This window comes from Calypte anna, chromosome 2, assembly GCF_003957555.1.
Source record: "Calypte anna isolate BGI_N300 chromosome 2, bCalAnn1_v1.p, whole genome shotgun sequence".
In the NCBI taxonomy this organism is placed as follows: Eukaryota; Metazoa; Chordata; class Aves; order Apodiformes; family Trochilidae; genus Calypte; species Calypte anna.
In genome coordinates, this window is record NC_044245.1 from 93201630 (window position 1) to 93219374 (window position 17745).

Sequence of the window (17745 nt, forward strand, 5' to 3'; positions counted from 1 at the left end):
ATGGCAACCCTTGTGACAGTGAGATGAAGCTGAGAAAAAAGTGAACTGAAATTATTTGTGAAAACTTCCAGCACATCTTCTTTGTCTTTTTATTTCTGCAGCTGGCATATGATACATTAATAGTCTTATCCACATTCCTATCCCCTCTGCTTGCTAAGTGAGTTTGTTGAAGTTTCTTTTATTAGACACGCATTGATTTGCAATGATTCCCAAGATCATAACTCCATTGCTTAAATCAGCTGCTGAAGTTATTTATGTATCAAGGTCATTTTTAAACTCAATCAATCATGCACAACAACATTTTTCTTTCCCAGTCTAAAATTCTATTTTCTTTGCATGACCTTTTGTTTACTGAAGTGTGGTAAAAGAATACTTGTTTTCTGATATTTAAAGTTTTCACAAAAACAATTTCCTGAAGGTGTATTTCTGTCATGATACAGCAAGTATACTCCAGACCTAGACTCAAATGGAGGCCATGCAGATGAAGGAGTAGCATTATTCCCACAAACCATCTCTAAGGATGTTGGCTGCCAATCTTATATACCTAAGTTTTGGCATCCACAGCAAAGAGGGCAGAGAAGAGTTAGTTAAGACCAAGTTGCATACCTACTTCAAATACATTTTGAATAGTCTGCCATACAGGGCTTCCAGAAAAACAGCATTTCACTGGTGAGTGGGTATATTTTAATTTCCTAAAGGAGAATGGGGTGTTAAGCATATATATATATATATATTTATTAATTCAATCAAATTAAAGCAATCAAAACTTAACTCTGGAAAATGTGCTTAATTTCCATAAACTGTCATTGTTTTGGCTCTTTCTGGCAGCTACTGTTTTTCCATTGTGTTAGTAACAATAATACAACATTTTTACATCAGAAAGTTACTGGAATATGTTATAATTTTGTGCTTTCTCAGAGAAAAAGAAGCAAGAAGTTTAAAAAGGAAACACTGTGGAAACACTGCTAAGTTTATTCTTTGTATCAGAGTGAAGCTGAACCTTCTGGTCATTTTTCTTTCTCCCCAGCCACACAACATCCAGCGAGAGGATGGAGCATTCTGAGCTACTTGCCATGCAAAAGGAGTTCTGCACAGCTTACTAGTAGCACAATGATCCAGGGAAGCAGGGACAGCTTTTTAAGGAACAACCTTGGCTGACAGCCCTCAAAGTTACAGCAGAGGCTTTCTAAAGCGCTACGTTTAAGACCAGTAAACGCAGATGTTCTCCTCCAGTGCAAAACTACTGTGAGATAAAGTGGTACTGAAGAAGAGATCAGTGTTGTCTGTACCACGTCTTGCTAGACAAATCTTCTTCACCTAATTCTGATGAAGGTTCCCTCATACATTTGCTTGCTGTAAACAGGATTCAAGAAAACAATTTTTTTTAACAGGAATACCATCATACTCTTTACAGACCAACATAACTTCAGCCTCATGAAGAATTTGGAAAGAAGTAAATAGTTCCTACAAGATTTCTATGTCAGCAAGTTTTGCATCCAAACTACATAGATATAAATCTTTAATATTCTTGAAATCTCAAGGAACTTAGATAATCTTGCTGCTGATAGGTATCTAGCTAGGAGGAGGATGATAAATCAAGCTATAAAGTTCCTCTTATTTTTTTCTTCACTGAAGAGATTGTATTAGAAAAAGGATTCCCAAAAGCTTTCCTCTAATGAGATTTGAAAGCATTTGAGACTTGGACTTGTCATTTGGCCAAATTAAGAATGCTCATGTACCTGGAACCCAGGTAAAAGTGCATTCCTTCTACTACTTTTCTTATTTTGCCTTAATTTTTTTCAGGTACATTGTCATGATTTTCACAATGGAAAACTTATTGCCTTTAGAGATGTGTCCCCCCTTTCTCAGAAATATAAAGAAAAATACCTTTGTGTATCTGTTTAGCTACCAAGGTGATGCAAGCAGTAAAAAAAAAAAAACAAAAAACAACATGAGGAACACTTTATGGACTGAAGACAACTTGGTGAATAATGCTTCTATACACAGATGAGAAGAATTTTAAATGGAATATTTTTCTCAGGCAACTCTCAGCAAGACAAGAGGGCACGGTCTCAAGTTGTGCCGGGGGAGGTTTAGGTTGGATATTAGAAAGACTTTTTTTACCGAGAGGGTGATCAGGCATTGGAATGTGCAACCCAGGGAAGTAGTGGATTCTCCATCCCTGGAGATATTTAAAAAGAGACTGGATGTGGCACTTAGTGCCATGGTCCACTACCGCAACGGTGGTAAAAGGGTTGGACTTGATCTCTGAGGTCTCTTCCAACCCAGCTGATTCTATGATTCCATGATTGTATTTTCCAGTATGTTTTGAAGGTAACAATATTTAAGGCTAGATTTCTTAAAGATACACCAATGAAGACCTGGTTTATCTACTCATCTGTCTCACTGCTGCATTTAGGTAGAATTTTGGTGACAAGGCTTGAGAGAGATGTGTACTGATTGATGGAGCACACCACTTATTGGGCAATTTAGTTATTCCACAGAAAAAGGCAGCTTTAAAAGAAATATGAAGTTCTTCTGAAATTAGAGAAGAACATTAGAGCTCAAAATCCTAATTATGTCACCTTTTGCAAGCAGGAGAGTAACAAGCACTGCATGGTAAAAAGCCCATCTGTGTTTCACAATTCATCCAGGGGCCTGCTCCATGTTGCTGATGATAAATATGTGAATGTCAGGAGCAAAGTACAAATACTGAGTTCCTGCTCTCATTTCTTTGTGGAGGTGATGATGTTGAGGGAGGTGGCCAAGAGAAGATTGTCAGATACAGAAGTGAGTTTGAGGACCCCAAGTCTATGAGTATCTTTTAGACCTAACCATGACAGGGTGTGTAACGCAGCTTCAGTAAAGAGGATGACTGAAGGCACTGTGAAAAGGCCCCGCTTCCAGCAGGGAGACTGACTGAATGATTTGCTATTTTAATTGGACTTCAGCAAAACAAAACAACAAAAAAAGCAGGTTAAGCTTTAGAGAAGAGCAGTTAGCACTTCCTGGAGATAATTCATAATTTTACATTTATAATGTCAACTTTATTTTTCCACTTTTTACTGTCTCTCCAATATTGAAAAATATTACAAAGCAGTATGATGTTCAAAGATGATTTATGTATGATATACTCCTCCACTGCACCTTCTTTACTAGCCTGTGAGATGTTTTGCTATGAAGTGCATGGAGGGTGCTACCATGTCTGTGCATCCTGCTGCTTTGAGTGAATGTGTTCACCCTCTTGCTTTCTTGCATTTCTACAGGACAATGGTGAGTTGTGAAAATGACAACAGTGCACTCCATATGATGAGAAACGTCCTATTTATAACCCTGTTGTACTGGAGCTACCCTAACTAAAAATAAGCTTGAAAGCCTCGATCTGTTTCTCCGGATTCTCCAGATTCTTGAAATGCAGTGCAGAAGCCAGAGCTTGGTACTCTTGTTTCTAGACACAAACTGTGGAGTTGTCATGTGGACAACTCCACATCCATCTGTGCCTTTTAAATTATAGACATCTCTCTTCCTTCTTGCCAGTTTTACTCTATCTCCATTTTTCTCATACAGGTCTGGACTAGTTGCCAAAGGGCCAGACAGAATTATTATGTTGACTTTGCTAAGACTTCTGACACTTGCAATTGCGGCATTTATCCCCAGCTAGGGAGCACAATATTTGGGCCTGACACAGAACATGACAAGGACACTTAGTGCAAGAACTGTGGTACTATAACAGCTTTACAGACAACTTAAAAAACTATTCTGATGTCTTAAAGGGACTGACCAACCAGGGATGTGAACACTAAACAGGCAGTTCTCTCACACAAATAGGTTTCTGTGTATGTTAGGAAGAACTGGCTACCAAAAAAGACTAAATAAATCTGGTTGAAATTAATCCCTCATAGTTCGCCTTCTCAAGTTGAAGCCAAGCATTCTCATTAACCTCAATGGTCAATTCTTGTGTTTTACCATGTGCCTGATGCAGAATTCCACATACCTGCACTGTAGGAAAAAATATTATGTGAAGTCAGCATCTTGTCCTTCCCAGGAAGTTTCTAATCCTGATGATTTTCTTTAGTGCAAACAAGGCTCTAAAACAAGACAAAAGTAAACCTAATTTCTGCCCTATCTTTGCTGTACTTATGCAAATTAATATGAAAATTAGCATTAAAAGATTAGTATAAAAGCCTTGGTTTATGAAATATCTTTCTCCCGCAGCAAAGCTCACTGAAAACAAACCACAGCTGGATTAATAAGAAAGCAAATCTGGGATGCAGAGTTACAGGAAAAAAAAATAGCTTCAGTTCTTTTGTTGACAGGGTTGTTTACAAAGGCTTTCAGGCAGCATGATATGGCAGAAACTCATAAAGGAAGGGAAAAGTAGCATTACATTTCCTAGCTTAAACTGTGTATTTTTATATAGTCTTGCTTTGTAAAGAGTGAAGAATAATTACATTTTTATCAAGCTCTAGTAGAGGGATTAAGGTGAGTAATCTTAGTATTAGATTATAAAAGTACATAGCTTGCAGTATTTCTGATGTATGTCGACAGCCATTCTCTGGCTTGCATTTGTGACGAAACTCTTGCAGATACGGTTTTCAGTAGCTGCCATGGTACGGCACATGCTTATAGCAACTGGACGTGAACTGGTGGCAGGTAAATGTGGTATCTAATGCTATCAGTCAGTACCGCAGCACCAGGTTGCAATGAAACAAAGGACTCATCTTTTTTTTTTACTGAGTTCTAAATCTATTAGGTTGGTTTGTAAATTTATTCTGAAACATGGAGGTGTAATACTAAGAACTGGGAAAAGTCATAAGTATAAGTCATATGTCAAAATGTGCTCACTCTACTGCCTTCATTACTCAGAGACACCTTCCCAGGTGGACATTAATGATGTCAGTTAACTGTAGGTGAAAATAAACATTTATGGAAGATACTTCATGGCAATATATCAAGTACCACAGCAATTTCTCACACTTACAGTAGGTCTCAACTCACGTTCAAGATCTTGAAAACATCCCTTTGGCCTGCACTGAAGGGGTCAGTTATATTGTATACTGTGTAGAAACACCAAAATGCTTTGCAGTTTGAAATTGATAGCTTGGCTGCTATAATGTGTAGCTGCTCTGCTCACACAGAGATTGACAGGCAATTCCTCTTCACCGAACAGTTTCAAATAATATAAGGATCTAACTGAAGTCAAGGCTGCAGTGCTTAATATAAAGCAAAGTTATTCAGGTCCAGTGAGGTATTATGTTTAGTTGCTATGATTATGCAAATGAGATTATTAGGAGAAAGATGAACGGGATTAAATGAGCCAATAACTGAAGATCTGTGTATTCTTAATGTAGGGATAATTAACTAGTGAACTAAAAAACTCATAGCATACTGTAACTACAGAAAGATGAATTAGTTGGTGGTTAAGAAAGTGGCTAAATAGAGAAGGTAAAGCTTGAAGTTTTTTGGTTGGTACACGACTGAGTCTGGTTATTAATGCACTGGGCTATGCTTGCTATCTGCCATGTTATATGAAGGATAGTTTATACCAGAAGGTATAAATTAATTGAGTTAATCAAAAAACTGTGGAAAGTGATGAGAAGCTATAACACTGTTATTAATTACCACTGAAGTGTGGCAAACATTGGAAGAAGGCAGTACTGCTGATCTGTGTGCTGTTCATCTACTTCAGAAGATACCAATACTGAAGCCTTTATCTTCAGTCATTTGCCACAGATGCAAGTCTCCACATCACTAACTTACATTCCTGTCTTACCTTCTTATCTACACAAAACCATTCAGAATGAAAACAGTGACTTAGTCTACAGTTAAAATGCCACTTTATTGTAATTCTAGTGTGAAATTGAAGCAAAGGAAGATAAAAAATTCCCCATCCAGACCTAAAATCTTGGAAGACTTGGGGGTTTGGGTGCATAGAAGTATTATCCAGCATCAAACTCTTTATTATGAGCCATTATTTTCCTATAGCAAAAGTATACACCACAAGTGATGGCTCTGCTATTTTTCATTGGCTTAATTTCAAATCTGGTATCTGTTATTACCAAAGACCTTAAAGGAGGCCATGAGAGTCTGTGCCCTGCAAGAGAAACCCAAATTTGCAAGGCATAATCAAGAACACCAAACAGTTCCTGTGCAGCCTGGCTACACCAGTGTCTTCCAACACTCAATGAGTCAAAACGGCAACTCTGATCATCTGTTGTCTTCTACAACAATGGTTCTTCTAGGATAGGTTTCAACGTCCACAACTATGTAGCGGACCTCCAATCTTCCTCCCTCAGGATTCTGTAAGGAAAACAATTTCAGGCTGTTTTTTTCTCTTTGTTAGTTCAAATTCAAGGTTAAGCCTGGCAGCTGTATCATGCAATTCCATACATACCTCTCTGACTTCCACATGGACTGTTCCCCGCTTCCCTGACTCAGTGCCCTCAATATAGAACTTCAAACGCATGTGTTTCAGACCATCCTTTACATATTCAATGTGACTAAAACAGCAAAACAAAACAAAAACACCATCCCACACACTAAGGATATATATTATGCTAGAAAAATTTCAAATTTAAACTTCTTATTCAGAGGAGCTGCTTATACTGTTTTGTGAGAAAAATGTATTCTGATGTAGTCCTTATGCTACCATGGCTTGCTTCTCCACTGTTGTTCTCAAACTTCACTGTGAGTGTGTAAGTAGCAGAGTTAAAAGAACTAATTAGCAGTTGAGGATTAACAGATTAAGTGCTTAAACATCCTCACTCAATAGCAAGCCAACAACTGAAGATTCTGGAATTTCCTTTTATTTATTCTAAGGAACTGATGATTCAGAGCATGACATCTAAAATGTAACATCTACATCACCAAGACTGCCAGGAGTTTTTTTAGGCACTTAAACAAAGTTACCAAGCCAAACCACACAAAGAATGTTTTGTCAACTTGCCAGGTTGCTTAAATCACATCAAAGCAAACAGTTTACTATGTGCTTTACTTATTTCAGCAGTACTTTTGTGCTACAGAACTGTGTAACTTTGGCACCAATATCAGTTCTCCAACCTAAATGCTGATTTAGACTGGACTCTAAAGTATAATAATACTCTATGATGCAATAATAACACTATTACTATTTTTTATTGTATTAATTTTACCATTATGCTCTATAATATTATTTTATTAGATAAACAGAAAGGTCATGGCACTTTCAAGGCAACCACTTGCAGAAATAAATAGTCAAACTAGAGTTCTGTTCCTAGTTTGTGATTCCTACTGAAGTTACTAACTGCTGCATACTACAAAGCTCTTATTTCCATTAGTCATACTCAGATACACACTGTGAATTAAACTTCCAATAGCTTAAGGTGACATGATGGGTTACAGAGAACAAAGACAAATGAAGAGCCTTACTGCAATAATTTCAGATTCAAAGTGTTCCTACACAAAAAATCTGTACATTTTTGAGACATTTAAGGCCATCTTTATACTGCAGACACAAATGCTACAATCTTACAAAGTCCTCAGTTCAAAAATTTATTTAAAATATAAAACTTTCAAAGTTATGGAAATTAGATACTAGGAAAGCTGGTGGTACATTTACTTATTTACAGTTTGTTTTACAGATAAATGCTTAAAACTTTGTGCATGGAACTTTGTTCCATTTAGTGACTGCACTTCAAACACTTTTTCAGTCTGATGAAAAAATTAACTTCCATCAGCAAAAATTATCTTCCTCTGGAAAAAAAAAATTCTCAATTTCATGGTTAAATTTACATATCTGGCCCTATGTGTCCCATCTTTTTTGAAAACTTCTGGAATAAACTGAAGCCAAAGAACTCAATGAAGGCAAAGCCCCTCCTGGGTGACAGTGCAATGGGGAGACTTACATTTTCAAGAATTACTTGTGTTATTTCCGTCAAAAGGAGAAAATTAAATGAATACACTCACATAAGGCTTAGGTGAGAAATGCTCTGCTAAATACACAGCAGAGATGTGGCCTCAAGTACCAAAAGTGTATCAGAACCAGGCAGTCAACACTGCACATCATATTGGGACAAGCTAGTCACTGCAGTGACTACCACCTGTACAGTCAGAATCAGACTAGCTTTAAAGAGAGCAAGCTGGATTCCTTAAAGTCTGAAAGTTACTATCTTCTGCTTTTTCTGGCCTGATAAGGACTACTGCTTCGAATGGAAAAAATTCTCAAGGAACAGTTTTTCACTTTATTTGAGAGTTTCAGACTGTAAGGTTCAGTCAGATCCCTGTCCCAAGAGATGCATGCCTAGGCCTCTGTACTGCTCTCCTCATACCTGTCCTATTTTTTTGGAGATATCAGCTCTATGTTAACTGTGTTGACTACTGCTTGTTTCTGAGGCACTCAGAATTGGCATTTTATATGGTACAGGCACTGTATTTTAGTGGTACATGCCACACAAGAGGTCCTGCAAAAAATTGCTTTCAATGTCACTCAAAAGTGACAAGGTACATCACATACAGTTCATTAATCTACATCTAAGATGTGACCCAAATTGTCTGCAGTGCAAAAACTACTGTCTGTGTAGGAGAAACACCAAAAGGCACCTGACAAGCTGCCGTCTTCCTCTTCCTGTGGTCTCCCCATAACCTTTAATAGACTCGCCAAAAACAGCAACTATCTACAAGAGAAAAGAGGTTTGACTTGTCAGGTTATCACATTTAAACATACTCCAATATCAGCTTATGCGCCTGCTGTGAATGCATTTTATTTCAACAAAACGTCCCCTGTGTGTCTGATATGTCAGGAACAGAAGAGTTTATGAAAGGAAACAGTGCACAAAAAAATTCGTCTGTATTTCAATGCTTTTCTTTACAGTCACATATTAAATATCTAAAATAAATCATACTAATATCTTCCATTTGTACCATCCTCTGAGACTATGGCATTTTAATCTCTTCTTACTATGCATTTTATACTTTACTGACATTTAGTGTAAAAAGGAAAAAAGCATGAAATATTTGCTCATGTCTCCTCCAAGAGAATTTGTTTCAGTTTCAAATGCTAATTCCCTTCACGCTAAGTAAAAAAGCCTACTGTTTAAGAAAGTCAATGATTTTCTTCGTGTTTTTTTTTCCAGATCTATAAAGCCAGAGCAAATTAATCTAGTTTTAAATTTGCTCTAAAGTTGGTTAGAAAGAGAGGATGATTTTTACTGTACAAGCACAGGAGAGAAGTTTTAGTTGTACAAATTTGTTCCAAAGCAGTCTTCTCTTTTATCCCAGTGACAACCTGTCACTTCATTTCTTGGTTATCTTCAGTGGCATCTGTAGGAGCCTTGATTGAAAGCTATTCCAAGTATTTCTTCTATTTTGCCTGAAGTAGTGGTTTTTAGAATCTACTTTTAGACTGATTTTTGCTTGAATCTAGCTATGTGACTGTGTGACCACATGAGTGTTCTTTTTCTTTTTTCCTGTAAACCACAGGTGTGCTAACAGCATTTCAAATGAAGAGTTTATATTCCTGGGTACTTATGCAGTGTGACAGAATGACAGAACCCTACTGAAGTGTCACAACAGAGTAACTGTGCTGAGGAAAGGTAGCAGGTTAGATCTACAATACTTCAGTGGGACCTGCTGCCTCCCTGATCTACAGAACTTCTCATGTACTACACTTAGTAGGCACTCAGGTATGTCTGTATGACTTTCTGTATGGAGACACAAGTCCATTCTCTGAAAGGGCAGACACTGTAATGTCATCAGTTGTTGTGCCCTGGTACACCCACTTATCTTGGCTTTTAGCAGGTTACTTTACTCAGGCTCAGTGCTTGCATTAACTTGTCCTAATATAGGCTCCAAAATGGAGCTGACCCACCTGTGGCCAGCTAAAAGGACAGGCAGATTCACTGGTGTTTGCTGGCTAAGCACCACATGGGTCTCCTTGTAGCTTCACTTGTGAGATGCCTTGTGCAAATGTTTGACTTAAAGAGAGACAGTAACTACTGAGAAACATAAACTTATGATGGAAGTCCAAAAACTAACCTTGGGATGAGATCTGCATTTCTCCAAGGCATCTCCATAAATCTTATTTGGACTAGAAGAAGAGAACAGCTCTTTAAAAATCACATAAAACAAACCACCTGTAAAAGAAACAACAGCAAATGGAATTAAAACTAATCAAACCAGATGGAATTAATTAAAAACGTTTTCCGACAAAGAAATAATTAAAAAAAATAACCTGTAACACCAATTCCAACAAGCACCACAATAAAATAGGTGAAGTCTCTTCCAGCTTCTTTTACTGAAAGAGACAGAAAACAACACAGGAGTTAAAACCTTGAATAGCAACATTCAGATAGTTACAAGCTGCCTAGCTTTCTTATGTAAATGCTTTTGTACTAATCTGAAGCTCAACTAACATTTTGGCAGAAGAAAAAATTCCAGTAACAGCTTCCATAATGCCTCACAGCTATAAGAAAGAGACCATGGAATGTCTCTCATGTTGTACAGGGCATATTTCCATCTCTATATTAAGCCTTCTTATTTTCGTTTTTCCCACTGGGTGTTTTCAAGACCCAGAATAGCACTTTCAATTACTTTTCATATAGCATCAAAGCTAGTTTCTTTAAGAACTAATGAGACATTTAGCACTGCAGTACTCAAGCTACCATATGAACCCACAATCATTGCAATCCTTATGCAAAGCAAAGGCAAAGCAAAAATAAAAAGCATGAGCTTATATATTGAGTGAAAAAAACTGATTTTATGAATTCTCAATCACGTGCACAATAAAACAAGAGGGATATTAGACCAAAATGTGTGTTTTATTTATTGAGACCATCAACTGCAGTTTATCTGGTAATTTTTTAACCATTAGTTTTGATCTGATGTATACTTTAAAAAAAGGTCACGAGATTCTATTCCAAAATATTTTTCAGAACGCAGAAAGAGGCTACAGATCTGTTTAAGTGGCAAAGGTACTTTCAGTGAAGTGCAAGTAACCAGGAAAACTTTAATTAAAATTTCCCCTGCAGCCTTCTAATCAGTTGAGGATATTTTTCAGAAGCCTTTATGAAGTTAGAATTTCTGAGCCTAACTACGTAGTAACCACTTTTCCATAGGAATGAGCCCAACAAAAGTGACAGCCGTCTTGTAAAAAGAATAGAGCTTCGGCAATTTTGCTGAAAATAACCTGTTTTAACACCACCGAGACAGACTGTGCGTGGCTGGTTTCCCTCTTGAAAAGGCAAATGAGAGCCTGCTACATCATATCCCTCAGGTGACTTCAACACTAAACCAACAAGCTGCTGGAGGAAGCCACATCGTTTTTGTTCTGCTTGTGCAGTGCACACACTGAAATGTATCAACTCCTGAAACGCCACGACGTGGGAAGAAAAGGGCTGGTTGGGTTTCTGAGAATTGTGGGTCGGTTTGGGTTGTTTTTTTTTTTTTTTTCCAGTTCCTGAGTTTTGAGGCTCTAACATCCCACTTGGAGCACTGAACGTTCTCCCTGCCCGCCTCTCTGGAGCAGCGCTGTTGCCCCGCTCGGGAGTGACCGCAGCCCGCCCTTACCTCTCTGCACAGTCGACAGCAGAGTTTCCTCTTTCCGATCCCCCGGCACGGTCACACCTTTGCTCTCCTCTCCGGGTTTTTCAGCTCTCAGCCCCCCTGCCTGCGTACCGATCCTTTGCCGGGCAGCCCACAAGAGCGGGCCGGGCTCCCTGCGGCCCAAGGGCTGGTGCCGCCATCTCAGACAGAGGCAGGGGCAGTGCCCGGGTCCTGGCAGCGCCCAGCCGGGGGGAGCGAGCAACCAGCACCCCAGGGGGACCCGCAGCCGCCCGCCCCGCTGCCCCGCCCGCCCAAGGGAGGCGGGCAGCATGCCGAGGCACGGCTACCAGAGGTCCTCAGGGAGGCAAACGAGCCGAACGGAAAGTTTCCACCGCTCACCACTGCCCCCCTTCCCTCGGGGGACCCTTCGGGGAAGAGTCAGGGCAGCCTATCGCCCTGACCGCGGCTCTGCAGCCGGTGCTTCACCTCAGGAACCCCCATTGGCCTCCGCCCGCCGACGGCCGCCGCTCCTCATCGCCCCGGCGGAAATCCTGGGGTTGGAGGGGCGGGAAGGAGCAGCGGGCCCTGGGAGAGGTAGTTTGAACGGGCCCCCTCTGGCGCCCAACGTGAGGGAAGGCTCCAGCAAGGTCACTACAGCGACCGCCATGCCGAGCGCCGCCGCCACTGCCACGGCCATCGCTACAGCCCGCCCTGGCGCGGCGGGGACCCGACGGACCCGATCCACGGGTCAGGGGGAGAGAGGGATGGACCTGCTGCCGACCCTGTGCGGCTGTGGTCTACGTCATCCTTTAAAAGTTTTAAAAAATTATTTTTAAATTTTTAAATATTATTATTATTTTATGTTGTTTTTTCAAATTATGCTTTGATCTTGCATAAAAGCGATGCAGTTGGTGTTTCCAGAACAACGGAGAAGCCCGTGCTTGAGCTTCCTGAAAGCATTAAGGTCAGGTTGGATGGAATTTTGAGCAACCTTGGTCTAGTGGGAGGTGTCCTTGCCCATGCAGGGAATTTGGAACTAGATGGTCCCTTCCAACCCAAACCATTCTATGATTCCAGGCGGGGACATAGTGGTTTGGAGCTTGCTATGGGATGTGAGGGGAGAAGCTGACAGTACGCCTGTCAGAGGTCCCAACAGGGGCTCACGTAGGGAGTCACTGCGGTTCATCTGTGTATTAACACTGTCCCTGTGCTCCACAGTGGGAACCTGCTGCCACCTCAGCGGGTATAGCAATGCCCGGCCCTCATCCCCCCCGGGTGCAGGGAGCAGCCAGTCCAGCTCCACAGCCATTCCACCACTGGAATTTCCGTAAATTTCTGGAATTTGTTGTCTGAAAAGACAGGTTAATGTCACAGCTGACGGGGTGTTTGTGGAGTTTCTCTGGGTGTCAGAAAGTGTTGACTGGAAGATGCTAACCCCTTGTACTCACCATTGGTGAGGCTGCACCTTGGATAGAGTTTCAGGGCTGTGCTACAAGAGAGACATTGAGCTGCTGGAGAGAGTCCAGAAAAAGGCAACGAAGCTGGCAAAGGGTCTGGAGAATGAGTCCTGTGAGGACCACCTGGAGGGAACTGGGGTTGCTTTGCCTGGAGGCTGACAGAAGACCTCATTGCTCTACCCTGAAAGAAGTTTCTAGCAAGGTAAGGGTTGGTCTCTTAGTAACAAGCAACCGGACCAAAAGAAATGGATTTAAGTTGTTCCAGGGGAAGTTTAGATTGGATATTAAGATAAACTTCTTCACTGAAATGGTAATTAAACACCTTAAATTAAAAATAGGCTGCATAGGGAGGTGATAAAATCACCATCTCTGGAGGTGCTTAGGAGGCAGGTAGATGCGGTATCAATGGTTAGCATGATTTAAGCACTGGGCTTGGTGGAGTTTAGTGGTTGGTACTTTAGGTTATTGTTGGACTCGATGTTGAAGGTGTTTTCTAACCAGAACGATTCTGTGGTTCCACAGTACTCAGAGATAATGTAATTTTGTGTGTTTGGTGTATAAAAGAAACCCTGTGTTACAGGCAGGGGTGCTAGCATTGTGGATTTACCCCTTTCTGCACAGGACCGGAAAGCAGAAATACCTGGACCCTGTGTGCGGGGTGCATTATCTATCGCGCACCGGGTAACCGCACCCCGTCTGGGGACAACAGCGCTTTCGGAACCTGCTCCGCCAGACGTTAGAAGCTCTCGGGAGTGGTGCCGCTTCTTTCGCAGTTGCAAACCCCCCCTAAGAACCCAACCCCACGCGCTTCCCCTTCCCCCGGGGCAGGGCTGAGGGGCGGCCTCTGCAGCCTCACGTGAGAGCTGGCAGCGTCCCCTCCCTCTCACCCCTCCCGTTGCCATGGCGGAGGCGAACATGTCGGCGGTGGGACGCGGCAGGGCCCTGTGGCGCTATGGCCGCGGTGCCTCCCCCGCAGCCGAGGTACCGGCTCCTCCCGGAGCCGCCGCCGCCGCTGCCCGTCCGCCGCTGCCTTTTACCGCTTCTGCTGTCGGCGCCGGCAGGGCAGCAGGGCGCAGGTAATGGTCCCCCTGAACGGCTTGGGGAGAGGCCGCTGGGGAGTCGGGTTCTGCTGCCCCAGAGCTGCCCGCTTACCCATTTTTTCACCTTGTTCTTGGGAGGCGGTTTCTTGTTTAACACCCAGTGACTTTTTGGAAGATGCCCTCACGGCTCTGCTTTACAGCTCTCAATTTGCAGAAAGTCGGGCCTCATGGCCATGGTGTTCTCCTCTTCCTCCCCCTGGCCCTATGGAGAGGATGTTTCTGTAGCAGTGGCACACCTTGTGATAGGAAACGGGTGTATCCAGGAGTATGGAAGGTCTGGGTTTAGCACGGAGTTAGCTGGATAGAGAGGCTTAGGTGTGGGTATGTGCCTAAGCTTAGAGGAGGTAGTGTAATAATCAGTAGCCTTTCTACTAGCTAGCTTAGTGGCTAAGGTGTGTGTTGAGGGTAGTTTGGCCTTTGTAAATAAGTGGGAGGGTTTAATAGTGGAAGGTGTGATAAGTTGTATAGTACAGGTTAAGCTTGCAAAAAAGAGTTGGGAAAGCAGTTTTTTCTGCTAGCCCTTTTGAACAACCTTGGCTTTCATAGCTGTCTCAATTCCCCCATTTTGTTAACCTGTAAGTGGAATGGATAATGCTCATCTTTTTAGAAGACATTGAAAGTGTTAGCTGAGGCAAAGAAAAAAACCCAACAAAAACAGATGTCAAAACTTTAATTTCTGTTTATCCCTAGGTATTATTTACCATTTGCAGAAGGAGACAGGTATTGTCACTACATAAAACATTCTATAAATTCTTTGAAATGAGTTTGCTTCCTGACCAGCAAAAAAAACATGGCAAGGACTACAGGGTATGAAAGTAAACATAGTGGTTCAAAACTGAGTTCCACAAGTTGATAGCTAATGAAATACCAGTTGAGGTTGTTGTACCTCTAGGCAGAAATATCTCAGTTGTTACTAGAAGTCTCTAAAGAGGGAGAATAGCAGCTGTCATTGATTTTTAGCTTGGGTGGGCAAGCTTTGTCAATGCATTGTAAAAGAGTTTTACAATGTTAATACTGATTTCAAATCTTTGCACACACAATACTTGAATAATGATTGAGGCAATGAATCTGCTGTTCTTCACACAGGGAGAGTATTACTGGTTTGAAAGATGCTTAAATTTAGTGGTTTTGAATTGAAGCTTACAAAAGTGGTAGATACTATGTCAAAGTTTTCAAGGCATGTGTAGGCCATGTTTCTCTTAACTAAGAGATATCACTATAGGATATGCCCAAACTGGGTGTCTTTTTTCAGCACAGGTACAGGGCAGAACAGCCTGGAATGTGCTGCCCAGAAAGACAGAGAAGTGGTAGTTTTGCTGCTGTTGAACCCAGCCTGTATCTCTGGTTCTCTTTAATGGCTTTTGAAAAAAACAGCTTGGTACAGCTTCATCTCATCATCTAATTGTATTTTTTGATAACGCTAAATGAGTTATACATATTTTCTTGACCTTCAGGGCCATTTGATTCATGATTGCTTTTTTGGTAGTTGATAATTTTGTTATTCTATCAGTGATGGGCATGCAAGCTGAAACTTGCATGTCTTTTTTTCTGATACTTTTAATAATTCTCAATAAAAATTCAGGGATTTTTTTTTCACATAGTGCAGCTGACAATGTAGGGCAGTTGTTCTGATTTTTATTTGAGCATAAAGCAATCTTAAATCAAGAACAGTGTGCATTAAATGGTACCCATGAACTTTGAAATTAAATTATTTTTTTTCTCTGGACATCAGTCGATTGTTCAGAATTGGATCAGCCAGGTGTCAGAAGGTCAGATGGCAATACAGACCATGACTAATAAAACATATGGGAAGTTCTGCCTGCTCAGTGCCATCACTGGGTATGAAGTGAAAGGATTTAATGATTTAATTAAGACTGAAATCCCATCTAAATATTTCAGTGTGGTTTAATGTTAGTGTTTATAATTACAGCCTATTAAGTTCTTACTATGAGAAAACCTGGAAAAATGTGTGCCTGTTTGGATTGTAAGAATTTGTGTTAGAAATATGCAAAATTATTTTCTTGAGTAGGAGAACGTTATTTCTGACCAAATATCTTTTGAGCAATTGAGCGATTTGAGCAATTAAAGCCTTGATACCAATCTTGCCTCTTTAACGGACACTGATCTGCAGAGTTGCAAGAATTTCAGCAGGGGAAGGTCTGAAATGGGACTATGAGATTGTTTCAGATTGACTGTGTTGCATAGTCAAGGGAATTTTTTTTAAGCCTTGTCAGTTTTTGAGAAAGTTTCAAGGTATTTTTTTATTTGATGTGTTTTAGTAGCTTAGCAAAGTTGGATGGCTCAGAAACATCTCTGGAGGAGTGCAAACCAAAAGATTAATCAGTGACTGTGGGTTACTGCAGGGGCCTGTCAGGAGCTTGATTATGGGGGACCACAGTGGTGTAGCTGTCAAATGTGAATAGATCTCTACTGGATTAAAACTGATTTGATGGTGTGACACCGTTCCCTTCTGACTACTGTGAGAGATCAATGATAGGAGCAGCACCTAAGAGTTTATTTTAACTTGATGGTAATTATTCAACTTTGTGAACTGATAATAATGAGTTACCAGGTGAGATGTTCCCTGAATACTGTCTCAGTTGAGGCACAGTGTCCAGGTGTGCACAGTATGCATATTTCTTTATTGGGTAATGATGTGGTTCCTAACAGCTTTTCCTTTTTAGAAATAGGTCACGGAGCTCTGCTGCCAGGCCTGGGGAATGTTTGGAAACTGTGAATACTGGAATTAAAAATCTGTATTTGAAACCTTCATTAAAACCAAAATGTAATTTATGCATTGAGAGGTGAGTGTATCTTCAGTTTAAGAGTAAGAATGGAAGACCCTGTATAGACTAAAACTGTCTTTTGACTGCTTAGCTGTTATGTTTCATACCTTGGAGGTTTACCTGCCAGATGTTCTGAGTCAAAAGGATATTTTTTTCCTGGCCTACTTTGTGATTCTTTGTTGACCATATAATATTTTCTGGCATGGTTTTTCCCCACCTCCTTTTCTAAGCTCATATGAAGTATACAGGTTTTCCAAGTCACATGAAGCCTTCAGCACGCCCTTTGCAAATCATGGCCTGTGTTGTTCCCTGAGAATAAAATTTTTATTGTATTAACATAATTAAAGCCAGGTTGGAATTAAACTTCAGATATTTCTCATGACACTTGCTGCTTTTTATAGAGAGGCTTAGGATGGGAGAGAGGGAGGATAAAGTGGCTGCTGCATATTTGCTGCAAGGTAAACATTCCACTTCCTGTTTGACAGGGAAAGGATGCTTTCAGTATAATTGTGAGTTGTTTTCTTTTTGAAAATAAGTTATATTTCTAAAAAACCATCTAAGAATATGTTGCATGTAAGATGAATTCATTTTGGCTTTTTATACATTTTTTAGCTTCCTGTGTAGTAATTTCTCAGTTTTCTACTGGGTGGCCAGTTCAGTCCCTTATGCTGTTAGCTTGGTGTGAAAAATGAGAAAAAAGAAAAAAAATATTCTTTCAGGTTCTTTCAAAGGAAAAATAATATGGTTGTAGAAACTACTGTTGAGAATTTTGGATCAAGCATATTATTTTACCTAATATGCTGCTATTTAAGGGATCATTTGTAAATTCTCTCTGCAATAAAAGCACTGACTGCTTTGATCTTACACTGTTTTCAGTTACTCCAT

General features: G+C 40.6%; 1 protein-coding gene across 2 annotated transcripts; it reads right to left on the reverse strand.

The window, feature by feature from the left end:
• Window positions 1-5814: 5814 nt before the first annotated feature.
• TIMM21 (translocase of inner mitochondrial membrane 21) lies at window positions 5815-12094 on the reverse strand. 2 transcript variants are annotated; one of them, XM_030444986.1, is made up of 6 exons: window positions 11542-12092; window positions 10208-10270; window positions 10012-10109; window positions 8578-8651; window positions 6395-6500; window positions 5815-6300 (listed from the first exon to the last, which is right to left on the reverse strand). In XM_030444986.1, the coding sequence occupies exons 1-6, from the start codon at window positions 11846-11848 to the stop codon at window positions 6208-6210; spliced, it is 741 nt and encodes a 246-aa protein (XP_030300846.1). In that variant the 5' UTR covers window positions 11849-12092; the 3' UTR covers window positions 5815-6207. The 2 variants fall into 2 exon arrangements, with proteins under 2 accessions (XP_030300846.1, XP_030300847.1); XM_030444987.1 differs by having other exon boundaries at window positions 6236-6322; window positions 11542-12094.
• Between the last annotated feature and the right edge of the window lie 5651 nt (window positions 12095-17745).

Bases quoted from the DNA above. Each gene is read 5' to 3' on its own strand.
- TIMM21 (XM_030444986.1), bottom strand. From the start codon at position 11,848: ATGCTGCCCGCCTCCCTTGGGCGGGCGGGGCAGCGGGGCGGGCGGCTG. The intron at 10,110-10,207 runs GTTATTTTTTTT...TTTCTTTTACAG, and splicing joins TGTTGGAATTGGTGTTACAG to GTGGTTTGTTTTATGTGATT. The intron at 6,301-6,394 runs GTATGTATGGAA...TTTTCCTTACAG, and splicing joins TCCATGTGGAAGTCAGAGAG to AATCCTGAGGGAGGAAGATT.